General features: G+C 34.5%; 1 protein-coding gene across 6 annotated transcripts in view; it reads left to right on the top strand.

Moving 5' to 3' along the window:
* The window catches only part of LOC111052953, a 171,641-nt gene that overhangs the window by 69,841 nt on the left and 87,811 nt on the right, over positions 1–13,989 (top strand). The window contains exon 2 of one of the 6 annotated variants that reach the window (XM_039443086.1): positions 13,272–13,568. The exons of 1 other annotated variant lie outside the window; for it this stretch is intronic. In XM_039443086.1, the coding sequence (XP_039299020.1) occupies positions 13,517–13,568 (52 nt within the window). In that variant the 5' untranslated portion in view covers positions 13,272–13,516. Of the gene's footprint in view, positions 1–13,142; positions 13,569–13,989 lie in introns of all 6 variants that reach the window. 4 more of the 6 variants (XM_039443107.1, XM_039443099.1, XM_039443103.1 and 1 more) reach the window with 4 other exon arrangements.

Genomic DNA, 13,989 nt, shown 5'->3' with positions numbered 1-13,989 from the left:
GGTCCCAAATCACCTAGCAGAATGATCAAGCTTAGTAGACCCTAACGTTGGATGTGATCAGGCGTCAAATTACTATTCACTTGTTGACATAACTGTCCACAATTTCTCTCCTCAATGGCTTCATCCTGGAAGAAATCGATAACGCCATATGCAATTGTACTCAAATTTCGACGGAAATATAGCTTGTCTATCCATTTGTCGGGTCCAACAGCAATCAATTGTTCATTTGTCTGTTCCATGCTAAATGCTTGCTCTCTAGTTTTTCAATAAATATGTACAATGCTGCTGCGTCATGGAAATCGTAGAATGTAGTCGAAAGTTGGAAATACTGTTGTAAGAGAATTGAGAATTGAAATTGGAATAACTACCGGAGAATTCACACTGAAAGAAAAGGTTCATGATCACACAGAACTCTTGCAAAAATTAGTCAATTTTACAATAAATTGATGAGCAGCTATACCAAAGCCAATGTGAACCACATTGAACAGTGCATTCAATAAACAATGCTTATAATACTCCGTTATTCTCTAGGTGTAGAATCATCATTTAAGAGAAAAGATTGATTTTTGAAGCTATGGTTCATGTTTTTCTATTTGCTTTTGATATTAATTAATATGGGAAAATCGACAAATGGGAACCAATCAATACCATTTCAAGGTGAGATAACTGAGAAATTTTAATGTGAAGGAATAATGAATTGAGTAAAAATTATTGTATATTTATATTAATTTGATTTAATTGATACAAATATTCCTTATGAATTTTTTTTATTATCTAGTATATGAATATTTGAGTCAAAGTAATTAATTTGATTTAATTAATACAAATGTTCCTTATGAGATTTTTTTATTATCTAGTAAATGAATATTTGAGTCAATGTAATACCTAGAATGTAATTCCTAGTTATCGTTTGTATTAGTTAGTGTTTTTCCTAATTGTTGACTATTTAGCTGATTCAATAGTTTAATACACTGACACTCTAATGAATTAGCTCAGAAATACTAGGAGTTAGTGTGAATATTCGTATTGTGATTTTCTTAAAAAGGTGTTATTTCTACCTTGAGTTCCATGTAGGAGTACGATAGAAAGTCTTCAAAATGAGTAATTTCCCTTGGGATCCGTTACTTTATATCATAGGTCCTACATACTAATGTTATTCCTGTCAGTAGTTGAACGTTTTCATGGATTACAAATCCACTATTACTCACTAGTGGTCTGATATTAATCGTAGCCTACTAATTTTAAACGACAAAATCCTTGCTTAGTTCTGATCTTGAAAATTGATGAGCACGTTCACCCCGATCACAGTTATATCCAGATTCATGGTCGTCCATGTACCAGAGCAGTCTGTTCTAATGAGAGAAATGTCTGCCAAAACTAGACGTTCTCACTTTCGGTGAAGCTTGTAATGGGTGAGAGCAATCGCGGCTCTGCTCTGCTCTGCATGTTTACTGGCGTCATGACCCTAATTTGCAGCGCGATCACCTCACAACTCAGTCAACAAACTGGCCTCCAACAACACTTTTGTTATTAACGCACAGCTCAACAATAATTCCACGTCCCTTCTATACCTACAATTGATTATCCCTCGAGTATTGGCATTCCAGCCAACCTCAGTGGAGTTTTACGGGTTCAATGCCCAAGCTCAATGAAAATGTTTCATGAAACATTAATATTGTCATTACGCACACTTGATTATGGTCAACACGAATAACAAGTATATTTCTCGGATGATAATTATTGTTTTCGCGCCTTCAATTTCCTGGCATAAGAGAATTTCTTTAAAATAAGGAATTGCCGGTCAGTTGCCAGGTGCCTTTTGGCTTGGTGAATTGATAAATGACAGAAAATACTGATTATAACGTAGTAGTCATCCAATAGCCAAATAAATTCTTGATAATATCACCAAAATCTATTGATTTCTAGTCAGCTTCAACTTCTTTTTGAATAACATTTACAATGACAGTAATAATGATATGAATCAAGTTTCTCAAGATAAGCTCAAATATAGCTTATATCAACTCTCAAGAAGCCTCAATTATTCATAGGCAAGCACAAATTTTAAAAAATAATGATATTATTCTGTGAAAATGAGGATTTGCAATTGGTATGGAATATCAATCTCTCATAAAACTCGTAGATACCCGGTAAAATTGTATATTGGTCTTCAATAGTGTTCTAAGAATAATTGATGAAGGTATCATATTCCTGGATACACCTATTGATTGAAGGTGGATGTTCTACTGTTATTTCTCAACACTGTTCAAATGACCAGCATTGAATTGATCAGTCTACAGTTTCTCATGTAGATTTTCTCACAATTTTTTATTTGCTATTGCGATTGATCGGAATTGATTCTTGATCGACGGCTGTAGCAATTTTCCAATAGAACTGGATTTGAGTGGATTTTGCCATCGCTAGCTAAAGTAGTGTGAGATTGATTGTCGCTAGCAGTTGTCAGGTGACAGCTTTGTCTTTAGCGCGCAGTGCTAACTGTACGGACAGCGCAGTCCAAATACTGACCAGTCCTTTCGTCACGTCTGTCACGGTTCGCTGGATCTTGGTCACACTGTCTTTAGCCAGTAATTTTGTGTCGTCACACGCGTAATTGAAAAATATCTCACGCCTGTACCTTAGTTCTGTGTATGGTCAACGAATCAACAAACTCGGCCAAGATGTTTAGTTGATTTGCTAGGGTTACATAACTCTCCAACAATTGATAGATTGATAGATCAGCTTATTGACTCACAATAAACCAATAATGAAATCTGTATAATTTGAGGTATTATTACAGGATATTCATTTACTGATTCAATTAGTCCATACACAATTCATTAACATGATCAAATTGAACATATATATCACAGAATCAACTATATATTACCATATCGAACTTCAAGGAGCTAATCCAAATTTGTTTCGTTCATGATTTGAAGATATCTTGATTTTCATGATTAGAACAAAACGGCTGTGGAAAAGCTTTGTTGTTTTTCCAAGAAAAATTTAAGTCTAAGAATATTTTCATTGTATAAATGTAAGCATTTTGTAAGCAATGTTTTCTCTCTGAATTATTATCAATATTCAATATTTCAAATATATCAATCGTTTCAAGTCGTTATAGAGGAACTCCATGAAAAACCACGGTTAACTTCATAATCCTAGAGAAATTGCTGACCAATTATTTATTCCTTACTGGAAGATCCTTAAAATCTTCAATTCAATAACATAATATAATAGCAGATTAATTCTAACATAATCCATAATTGATAAGAGATTTTTCGTTATAATGTCCAAGATTTTCATATCTTTTAGATTTTCAGATTGGTCAATCTGATAGGATGACAGCATCATTATAATCATATCATTTTTACTTTCATGAGCTATTATCAGTAAATCTATGATAGTGGTCATAATTATTATTTATTCCTGCTATTTGTTTTCCAAGTTAGAATCTTCTCAATAGAGTTTTTCTGAAATTATGGAAGAAATTGTATGACATAATTATTAATCACCATTTTTAGTATCACGATTTTACTCCATTATGTGATAGCTGCCTAGCTCCTATATTATTTGAGAAGTTTATTGTCTTCCAATGATTTTTCGAGATTGATGTAATGTTATGAATACGATGATGCGCAGCTCAGTGAATTTGTCAAAACTCGAAACAATAAAAATTCCAATTGCATGGAAATATTATAAAGTTGAGGTGACAGGCGTATCTGATGTTCCACAGATCCATGACATCAACTCAATTATAGTGAAATAACACTTAATTTCAGCCTTGAATATTATTTATGCTTGAGTTGTCTCACTGTGTCGCTATTTCAAATACAATTGTCCCCATAAACATCGAATTATACACGAAATTCAACTTCGCCCACATCACTTTTGAAATTGTAAAGTGTAAATGAAAGGCATCTATCTATCTATCTAAACAAGTAACAATTGTATTCTCAATCACTCACCTCGAGCTCATGGACAGATTTGATAATGGCATGTCTTGTATACCTCTATCTATGGAATTACTTATGGAATAGCTATAAGGTTAGTTTTATAGTTGGAAATCATTAGCTCAGGGCGCACTAGCATTGTCCTGCTAACAGTCTAGTTAATTGTTAGAGCAGTTTTCGAGTTGAAAACCATGTGTACGGGTCTTGGAATGCAGAAATTATGGTTGGATAGATATTTCAACTAATTCAATTTTAGTGATATGATTTCCCCATATTGATGTATTTTCTAGTTCGATGATTACTATAGTTGGAAGCTTGATCTTAGAAATATAACTATCGCCAGCAAATTTTATCTTCAGAAACTACTTCGTCTGTGAGCAATCTTGATGATGATAACAGTACCTTCTATTGGTCGTATTTAACCACTTCTTCGATGCAGGCTCATAATTGGATGAGTTTGGGAAGTAATCTGAACCTCGTCAATGGAAAAACTTGAGTATTGTGCCATGAAAGCTTTTGAACGGTGGAATCAGGATATTTAGGAAAGTAGAATGCCTCAGAACTGAGATTAATCCAAAAACAATAAGTTAGCCACCTCATTCAAGCAAGCGTTGGCAAGAAGACAAGTTTTGGTTGGCCGCATCCCATGTTTTGTTGTTGGCGAAACAAGATCACAGCATCACAGCATCCCCAGCATCCCCACAACAAGTTCGGTCACTTCTCCGAGCAAGCGCTTGATTCAGTTAAGTATAGGTACGGAAGCTGTCCAAGGGGACTTGACAAAGATATCCAACCTCGATATTCTGACATTTGCTTCTTTATCCGGCTCAGAACTGTGAGGTCAGTTCGGAGTAAGTTGCTCAAGAACAACTTTTCTTTAGGTACGGAAAGTTTGTAATTCACCAAAGTTGCTTGTGAAGAGGTACAGTGCAGATGTTACTATCTCTCTTCAATCAATGCCCGTCACTCTTTTTGTGATACCATCAAAATACGCCTGATATTCATTTTTCCCAAGTGATACAAACAAGGTGTAATGTTCACAATTATTTAGTTCTAAATTCTCCTCTCTTGTTTCTTACCTGTTGCAGAATGAAGAACTTCTCACAATATAATTTTTCGACTCTCTCATTGATGCAATTCTCAGCTCTAGATCGTTGATAATATAGGGAATTAGTTGAATTAACTACAGATTTGTTTTCTCTGCGGTGGTCCACTATTCATTTCATTTTTAACAGTACAGCATTGAATTAAAACAGTAGAAGTTCTCTGGTTTGAATCAACTAGCTATGGTATAGTATTCCAGCTATAGTTTGAGATAAATCTTGTTTTCTAATTTTTTTAAAATAATATTGATAAGAAGAAAAGATAGGATATGGATTAGAGATGTATAAGAGATGGAGAGATAAATGTTAGAAAAATATGAATAAGAGAAAACACGAAACGGTGAATCATTTCGAAAATTTCTACAATGACCTGAAAACCAGAAACTCATCAATTTCAGTTCAAATATGAATATTTAGAGATAATCTCTTCGAGCTTTGTACTTCTGCAACTTGATAAACATCAAACTGATGAGAGATAGTAAGAAAAAGCAGGAAAACTTTCATAAATGATCAGAGAAATTCATGCATGTGTGCATACCTGTGCGTGGGAGAGTTCTGAAATATACGTGCTTTATGAAACTCAACAATGTAACTCATCATGGGGATGTATCGGAATGGAATACATTCCAGAAAATTCAAAATTCACTGGTAAATGAATGCACCTCATAAGGAAAACATAGTCTGTTCGAGTTACAGTCTGAGATAGAGGAGAATAAGAATGAGAATGAACGGGAAAATACTCCGATTTCCTTATAAAAGAGAAATTCGACTCTTCAGAGATCACAAGTTGAATCTGCTGGCATTCTTATTTGATGAGAATATTTGAAGTCAATCTTATAATTGAACTGGTATGACCAACTATTTAGAATGTTCATGATCTTCCGCTCCTTAAAATAGGTGAATAGAAAAACTCATGGTTTTCCATAATTATTAATACCGATATGCATGGATTTCAAAATTAGGTTTAATTCATCACACGCTAGTAATTCGAGTTTAATAGAACCAATTTTTTACTGTTAAAAATTGGTTCATTGTATCTCTATAGCGTTTCAGTCTGTTGGTACACAAATTGTTTTCACATTTTCAATAATAATCATTAATGACCTCTTGAGCGTATAAAAGTTTTGAATCGTAGTACATTCAGAGACTATATCAGATAGCAGAAACTATCATCGAAAAAAGCTCTTCATCATGGCGAACTCATATGAAGCTTTCATTCATTCTTTAATAAATTCCGATATTATCGGTTTCTCGCATCTGTATAGAAGAAAGTAAGTTTCCTTCAGCTGAAAGTCTCTATCCGCCTAGACATCCGACAAACAAAGCAGCTCCCACAAGTTTTGAAACCACTGTACTGTGAATGTACTTTTCCATCATGTGCATCTGTCTGAGTATAATCAGTTTGCCAACTCCCGTCTACCTGCAAACAAGCTTACAGGGAGTGGTTGGTGGGCTGAAAAGACGTGAACTTCCTTAACATTGTTAACGACTTTTTCCAATAGGCTTTCCAATCAGTGAACGGCTAGTTTCAACCTGAAACCTTACTTATTCCAGATAAAAGTTGCAACTGAGTGACTATGGACATGAACAATGTTTTAACTAAAATACCACATTATATTACCACTAATTCCAAGTATAAACCACCTGTCACTAATCTTCAATAACTAAAATATGGAATTGCTCAATATCAACTAAATTGGCTCTGAATATAAGAAAGTGGTGCATTTATTTCCAAGGAAATCTCATTTTCAAGTTATGAGATAAATTACTGGATTGGGATGAAAATATTGTCAAGCCGGAAACACACTTGTCATGCACCGTTCCGATCCAACTCATGTCCGATATTTCTGTTGGCTAGTGGTAGGACAGATCACTGTCGTAACGGACATGATGTGTGGCATGCACCATTACAGGCTGTTGTCATCTGTGATCGGATCGGAATGGGATCGAACGCTGCATGTCAAGTTGATATAGCCGGCTTAATATCCATATGATGAAATGACGCTGAAACCCGCACCTGAATGCTGTGTACTCTCAGTACAATTTCACGACGATAGAACGTCGTGGCCTGAAGTCGATTTATGTTCATCCCGGTTAAGTAATAGGGGTTTGATGGTTGGAGAGGTGAGTGAGATCGTATCTGGAGGATACACTTCATTTGTTCCCTCATTTATTCGGTTTCCATAATCATATGGTTTAGAGAGAGTAGTTGACCTTTGCCGTTGAAAATTATTTTTCTTAAGTTCGCCTACTTCATGCAAGGTATCTTCCGCGATTGGTTTGTGAATTCTCAAACTCATTCCCCACTGTAATTCGACTCTGTGGTGTACTATATTCATCCTGGTGTGGTCAAATAAAGTACATGGAACAAAAATATTGGGAATAATATCCTCAAGTGGAAGGAGAATAAAAGTTATATTCTTATTTATGTTTCCCATCTATTGACCTTTCAAAATGTGAGTTTCTCTAATTCCCCCATAGCTATTGACAAACTGGTTCGATACTTCACTGAACACGGCATCATTAATATCATTCTGATCTCATTTCAAATAGTAATCGAGAGAGGATCAGTGATCATTTTTCAATTTTTCAAAGTGGTGATTCCGATATTAATAGAATCCGAATTTTTCAAAATAACGATTTGTAAGAGAAATTGAAGCTCGCCAGAATGACACTGTATCGTTTGGGGACGTGATAATTGGAAAAGAGCATACACACGTGGTTATCTGTGGGAGCATATGATCGAAGTTGGAATCATTGTCGATATTAATCGACATGTAATAACAAGCTGAGTCCAATTTAGTCACTTTACTCTGTCAGCTATGAAAAATAACAGTTGGACTGTAATAACTGATTGGACCTATGTCATAACAATTGTTAACACTGGAATTCATTATTATCCTAGCAGCTCGAAGTATCAAAGTGATTCCTATGATCATTGATTTATTGTAATTTTTTCATTTCCTAATCCTGAATTAGGAATTCGAGAAAAACGGGTTGGCTCAACATAGAGCCATATGCACCACCTACGTTGAACGCTCACCTAAGATTAAAAGTGAACTTGGTAGCATTAAATATCATTAAATATACAGTGTTTCATTCCGGTTTCAATCAACAGCTAATCTATCTCCGTTGTTGGTCATCACCGAGTTGGTGCATATAATATATAGTCTTTAGTTGGTAAAAATTTACACACAAAATTGTCGGTGAAATATTCCTTTCCTACCATCTATGAATTCTATTCTTCATATTCCTTTGAGATTAGCGGCTCCTGGAATATTGTCACTTTGATATGAATCATTTTGATAAGGTTCACTATCATATGAACTTTCAACTTGTATAGTAAAGCCGCTCATAGACCTGAAATATTGTTGTGTAATATTATATTACCAACTTATAACAACAGGTCACACAACTGTAGTAAACACGCCGTAGACACTGCGGTGGTCGCCATTGAGTATAAAATGTAACAATGTAATAATTACATTCTATACTCACTGGTGGTCGCAGCTGTTTACTCCAGTTTGCTGGCCTGTTATTAGAAGTAGATACTATATTGTACAATGATATTGTATATTTTGTGCTTTGAGAGCTCTATGTAGCAATCAAGAATCAATGTATGTATCATTTTATGAATATATATATATATATATATATATATATATATATATATATATATATATATATAAATTAAAACAGGAGACACGATATAATTAGATTGAAAGCACTTAAAAACTTACATTAGAAATGGGGGAAAATTTTCAGAGACTGAGTCTCCTTTCTCAACCGAGCAGACTGCAGTTTTGAATCCCTGCAGTTTGTCTCACTTTGTATATATATATTACTATATAGCTATTAAGCTTCTTCAATTTCCTAGTTTTGTCTCACATTGTCCAAATATTATGTAGGTTATGTCCATTTCAATTTCTCAACAAAATCATCAATCTGACACTATGCAAGAAGCTTATGCATATCTGCATTTGTTGATATTCGAACTGTATAAAAAAGTATGAAGGAATAGGGATAATTATACAAACATTATTTGCTTTGAATAAAGTGAACAATTGAAGTCTGAGATCATCCTCTTTTATTTATCATGGAACAGGTAATGAAATTTATTGTGTCAGGTGTGAAATGATAACCTGAGGTATTGGATTATATTCATAAGCCTTCAGTTTTCATCATGAACCTGGATACTAAACCATTATAAATAATCTAGAGGGATTGATGGCGGAAAGAGATCGACCATCCACAACGAAGAACGGAAGAGAGAGAGGAGAGCATCAATGCTATTTGTCGGAGAAAATAAGGAAAATTCTTCGCTTACTGTGAATTCAAATAACATATTTTCGCCTAATATCAGAGAGAACTTCTTCCATCAGCATTTTTAGTTGTTGCGATACAATAGGAACCTAGCAAACTGAAGTAGCTGAAATGCCTTGTGCAATTTGAATCTCCCTACATGCGAATAATTTCAGGAACTGCGTAGTTAGTGAACATGTATGTAAAGTATTCCACATTTGTATGTATGAATTCGTGCTCAAAGCAGATTTTAGAATGCGTTGCTTTCTTGCGCCAAAACTGAGAATCCAGGCTTCTCAGATGTATGGATGAGGGGATCAGATGGACAATTTTTGTAAAAACTTTTTAACAACTTTTTCTGTTCTTGGCAAACTCCTCCATTTCATTAGTGTCCTTGCGAATTGATTATGAAAATGAGAGTCTTTTAATAACTTTTCTTCTAATTGAATGAGTTTTCACTACTTTTCCCTGTTTTGAATCTCAAATGCCAATTTTATTCATCCAGGCAACTTCAAATTTCTGGGCTTCTTAGTTAAATCTCTACTCGTAGGATTGTGCAAGACTTAAAATTAGACCTATCCCGATACAATTTCGATACAAAGTTAGCAGGATATTTATATTCGTACCTAATAGGATTCTTCAATCCTTGAACTTTTTCCTGTGTTTTGACAAATATTAAATACAGGAATTGGTGATATTTGAATGCGATTTCAGTTTTCCATCTTTCAGAATATGCAACTGTTGAATTCCAAAGATATATTCATAGAGCAAATAATAACTACTAAAATAATTATCGTTTTTTTCAATATTTCAACAGAACCAACGACATCCGTTGATTGGGTTAATTTGAATACGGTTCCCACCAGAACGAAGGTGAGCGTTCCTACATGCGGACTTTATTGCAGTTTTATACCTGATTAAACTGAGTTGAAACACAGAAGATCATGCAAAACAGCTCGTCTTATAACTTCACTTATTCTGAGTTCACTTAGAGTATATCGACAGTTCTCATTTTTAGGAAAGAGCTGTTAGGACTTGATGTGCAGTGAAGAAGGTCATGAAAAATATATACGGAGTAAGCGGCGCAGTTTCAGACTAGTACTTCGACACTTTCAGACTAATATTACGAGAATGAGGAATTACAATTTTATAACAAACTCAATATCAGAAACAGATAATGCAAGTATTATCTTGAAGAGATCAACTCCATGAATGGGATGAGGTATAAGACCTATTAGTAGTATTTCTTCAAGGAAGAAGGAATAATGGAGGGGGTTTAAAATTATTTTCTCCATGAAATAATATTATGTTAGATCACAAAATTTAAATCATTGATGTTCATCTTATAAATTGAATCTCACATCTATTCTCATGACTTGAAGAAAAATAATTAACAAATAATTAGTTGGGGCTGGTGGCCCCCAAACACGTTACTTGTCGGGCAATTCTTCTTTTGAGGTTTGCTCTATCCTGAGCAATGCCAGTGCTGCTCTCTGCTTAACGGCTCGGAACTAAATGCTGCCGGCAGACAATTGAATTACTTGCACTGGGTCTGTTCTTTTATTCCATACGCGGTACTCGCGTTGCAATACTAAGAAAGCGAAATGCTTGTGCTCAAGGCGCTTCTGTCAAGGATCTAAGTAAACTAACTACTATCCAGCCACAGCACAGCACTTTATTCTCTCGCACCAATGATGAAATGGATCTTTAGATTGGAAGAGCAACTCCTCGCAATGAAAGTCGTCAGTTCTAACTGTGTTCAAGAAATAATATTGTTGTCTCTTCTCGGAAGATAAAAATACAGATTCCTGTACATACAAAGCATACAAACATACAAAAAATCCTTCAAGGACGCTTAGTTTACTTGATTTCTGAAAGCCTATCAGATTATTTCCTATAGGAAAAAAAGAACGTTGACTGACTACTCAATTTCATATCCTACTCTACTATTTTTAAAATTGATTTTATTCCAAGAGAAAAAATATTTCGCAAAAAACACAGATTCACTATATATCTCAGACTTCATAATCAAAATTCGGTAATGGAATAGTAAGGGCTATATGCCTGTTTTTCCATCTCCAATCATTGTATGATAATGTTTTTTCGTCTCTTTTGAATAAATGAATAATTGTAGACTATATAATTCATGTCTCTGGTAGAAACCAGAATCTTAATAATCATTCATTTCTCTCGACCATTTGAATTTTGGAGTTTTTCGACAGCAAGGAAATACTGTCAGGTCTAAAAACGAAGTCTTCAAACAAAGAGCCAAAATAGGAGTAGATCTGTAATTTGTCAGAACATGGAAATAGGTCCATACTGTTCATATTATATGCGTTTAACGGAGCTCTAATTCATCATCAAGTATAGTAATGTGTGGATTGTCTGTGGGATGGAATAGTGTTGAGACACTCGTAATTGAGTCAACTTTAGTCGTCGCTTGTAATTGAGTCGGTGTCAGCAAAACCAACTGCTTCTGCTAGTTCTTATCTCAAAGAACAGAATAGGAGATTCCGAACTGTAATCAAGTACGAGCCGGGATGATAGAATAGAGGCATCTGATGTTTTCCAGCCAGTTGAATTTGAATGTGGAGTGAATTAATTTCTGTTGACAATAGAATACGGAAATAAACAGGTATACGCCCTCATACTTATTTATTCTGCAAACTTTTCTTGCCACTGAAAAAACCTCCAATGGGTTAAACTACTCCTGTGAGAAGACGAGAAAGTCTCTAGTTTCATTGAATTTCTATTCAAGTTTGCGGATTCGACTGAGAGCCTGTTTCCTGGTTGAATTTGTGGGTATTACGTGGAGAAGTTTTTCTAGAATTGGAGTCAGTTCTCCATTTCACGGAAAAAAGGAGGAGGATGTATTTTATGTCTTAGAGGTGCAGCATTTTGCTCTGCATGTTTTTACTTAGTTGGAGAATAGCATTGAATTCTCCGGAATTGAATAATCTTCTGTAAACTAATTCAAATCTGACAAATAAAATAACAACGAAACACGTGAACTAACTAAAGACCAAAGTGATATTCTCACTCTAATGAAATTAGATACAGTACTTATTTGGTACAGTAGAAATAAAATTGATTGGAAAGGAAATAAAGGTCTGCTCATTTTCAAACAGGTGAAATTATAGTCGTAATTGAATCGAATTGAAGGTGGAGTCGTGAGCCTATAGTAGTCGTAATTGGAAGGACAATATAGTCAGCTCTAGGCAATAATCATTATAATAGTTATTCATTTTACGCAAAAATATCCATATTTCTGTATGGTAATGTGAAAATTGGATTTTTTAAATCCTTTCTATCCAGAATGTGCCTATGAAATTCCAGTGTATCTTCATACCCCACGAAGAGGTTTACACGTTTGATTTTATATTATTAGGTGCCCATTCATGCACCGAACTTTTTTTAATTTTACACAGTTTACAATGAAGTGTTCTAAAGATATTATAATATCCTGGTGAAATTTCAGCTCCCTAACCTTCGTAGGAAAAAAATGGAGGCAGAAGTTTTTCAAGGAAGCGAATTGGTAAAATTTTCAATATGCCGCCATTTTGTTTCTACGAAAATTAGGGTGCTTAAATTTTCCCAGAATATTTTTAGAACCTACTTTGTAAACTGTGAAAATTTTGAAAACGTTCGGTGCAAGAATGAGCACGTGATATGAAATTAAACATGTAAACCTCTTCGTGGGACACCGTGTATATATTATAGTAAACTTACTTGAAATCTTTGGTCTATCTCAAATTATCGTGTTATTTTACATTATTTGTATCTTTAGGGGTACTTCATAGTTTCATCACTTGTAGAATCACTAGATCCCTTCAATTATCTTTGTTATTATGATATAAGAATGTTCCAGTGTCAGAATACGTTTGATAAGAATGAATTATTTATTATTCCAATAAAGCTGGAATCCAAATTATAATGCCGTATTCATCAGTGAGAGACACGCTGAGGTGGTGGCAAAAGGTTGCCCAAAGATTACAGTTATGTTGAATTCGGAGATGGACGGAAAAGTGATACTATTGATGGAAAATAGCTAAGAGTGAATGAAACAGTGATAAACAATGGGCGGGACTGATAGGCCTACTATTACGACACTGTGCAACTAGTGAATGACCGAATAAACTCATAAGACCACAAAGAGGCTGGATGTGGGCAGTCGGATTACTATCAGCGTACGCGCTGATCAATTTACAAAATCGTGAGTATGAATTTTTCAATTTTATTTCTCAAAACAATTATTTAGATCTCAAATAAGTATTGATTTAAATTATTCACATTTCTATCAATAAATTATAGATTCGAATTGAGGAAGATTATTTATAACTTGACTTCTGGAACTCTGAAACTCTGGTCTAGGTGAGAAAACAGAAAGGATTTTTGTCCAGATCGATCATAAAAGAAGTTAAGCTCGAATTATCTTTGCTTACAATGAAGATATTGAATAAAAGCAATTCGCTACTGATCATTCAATCTTTCCCTCCAACTTTATCATTCTACAATGAGTTCAATAATACCTTTATGTCCGGTTTCATCAAGCTCTATTAGACATTTTAAAAATGGTCTAACATGATCAAATCAGATATAGTTTGCAACGAGTGCACTGGAACATGAGATTCCAA

Source organism: Nilaparvata lugens, chromosome 1, assembly GCF_014356525.2.
Source record: "Nilaparvata lugens isolate BPH chromosome 1, ASM1435652v1, whole genome shotgun sequence".
In the NCBI taxonomy this organism is placed as follows: Eukaryota; Metazoa; Arthropoda; class Insecta; order Hemiptera; family Delphacidae; genus Nilaparvata; species Nilaparvata lugens.
Note: the sequence above shows the minus strand (reverse complement) of the source record. Positions and strands in the feature narration are given on the sequence as shown.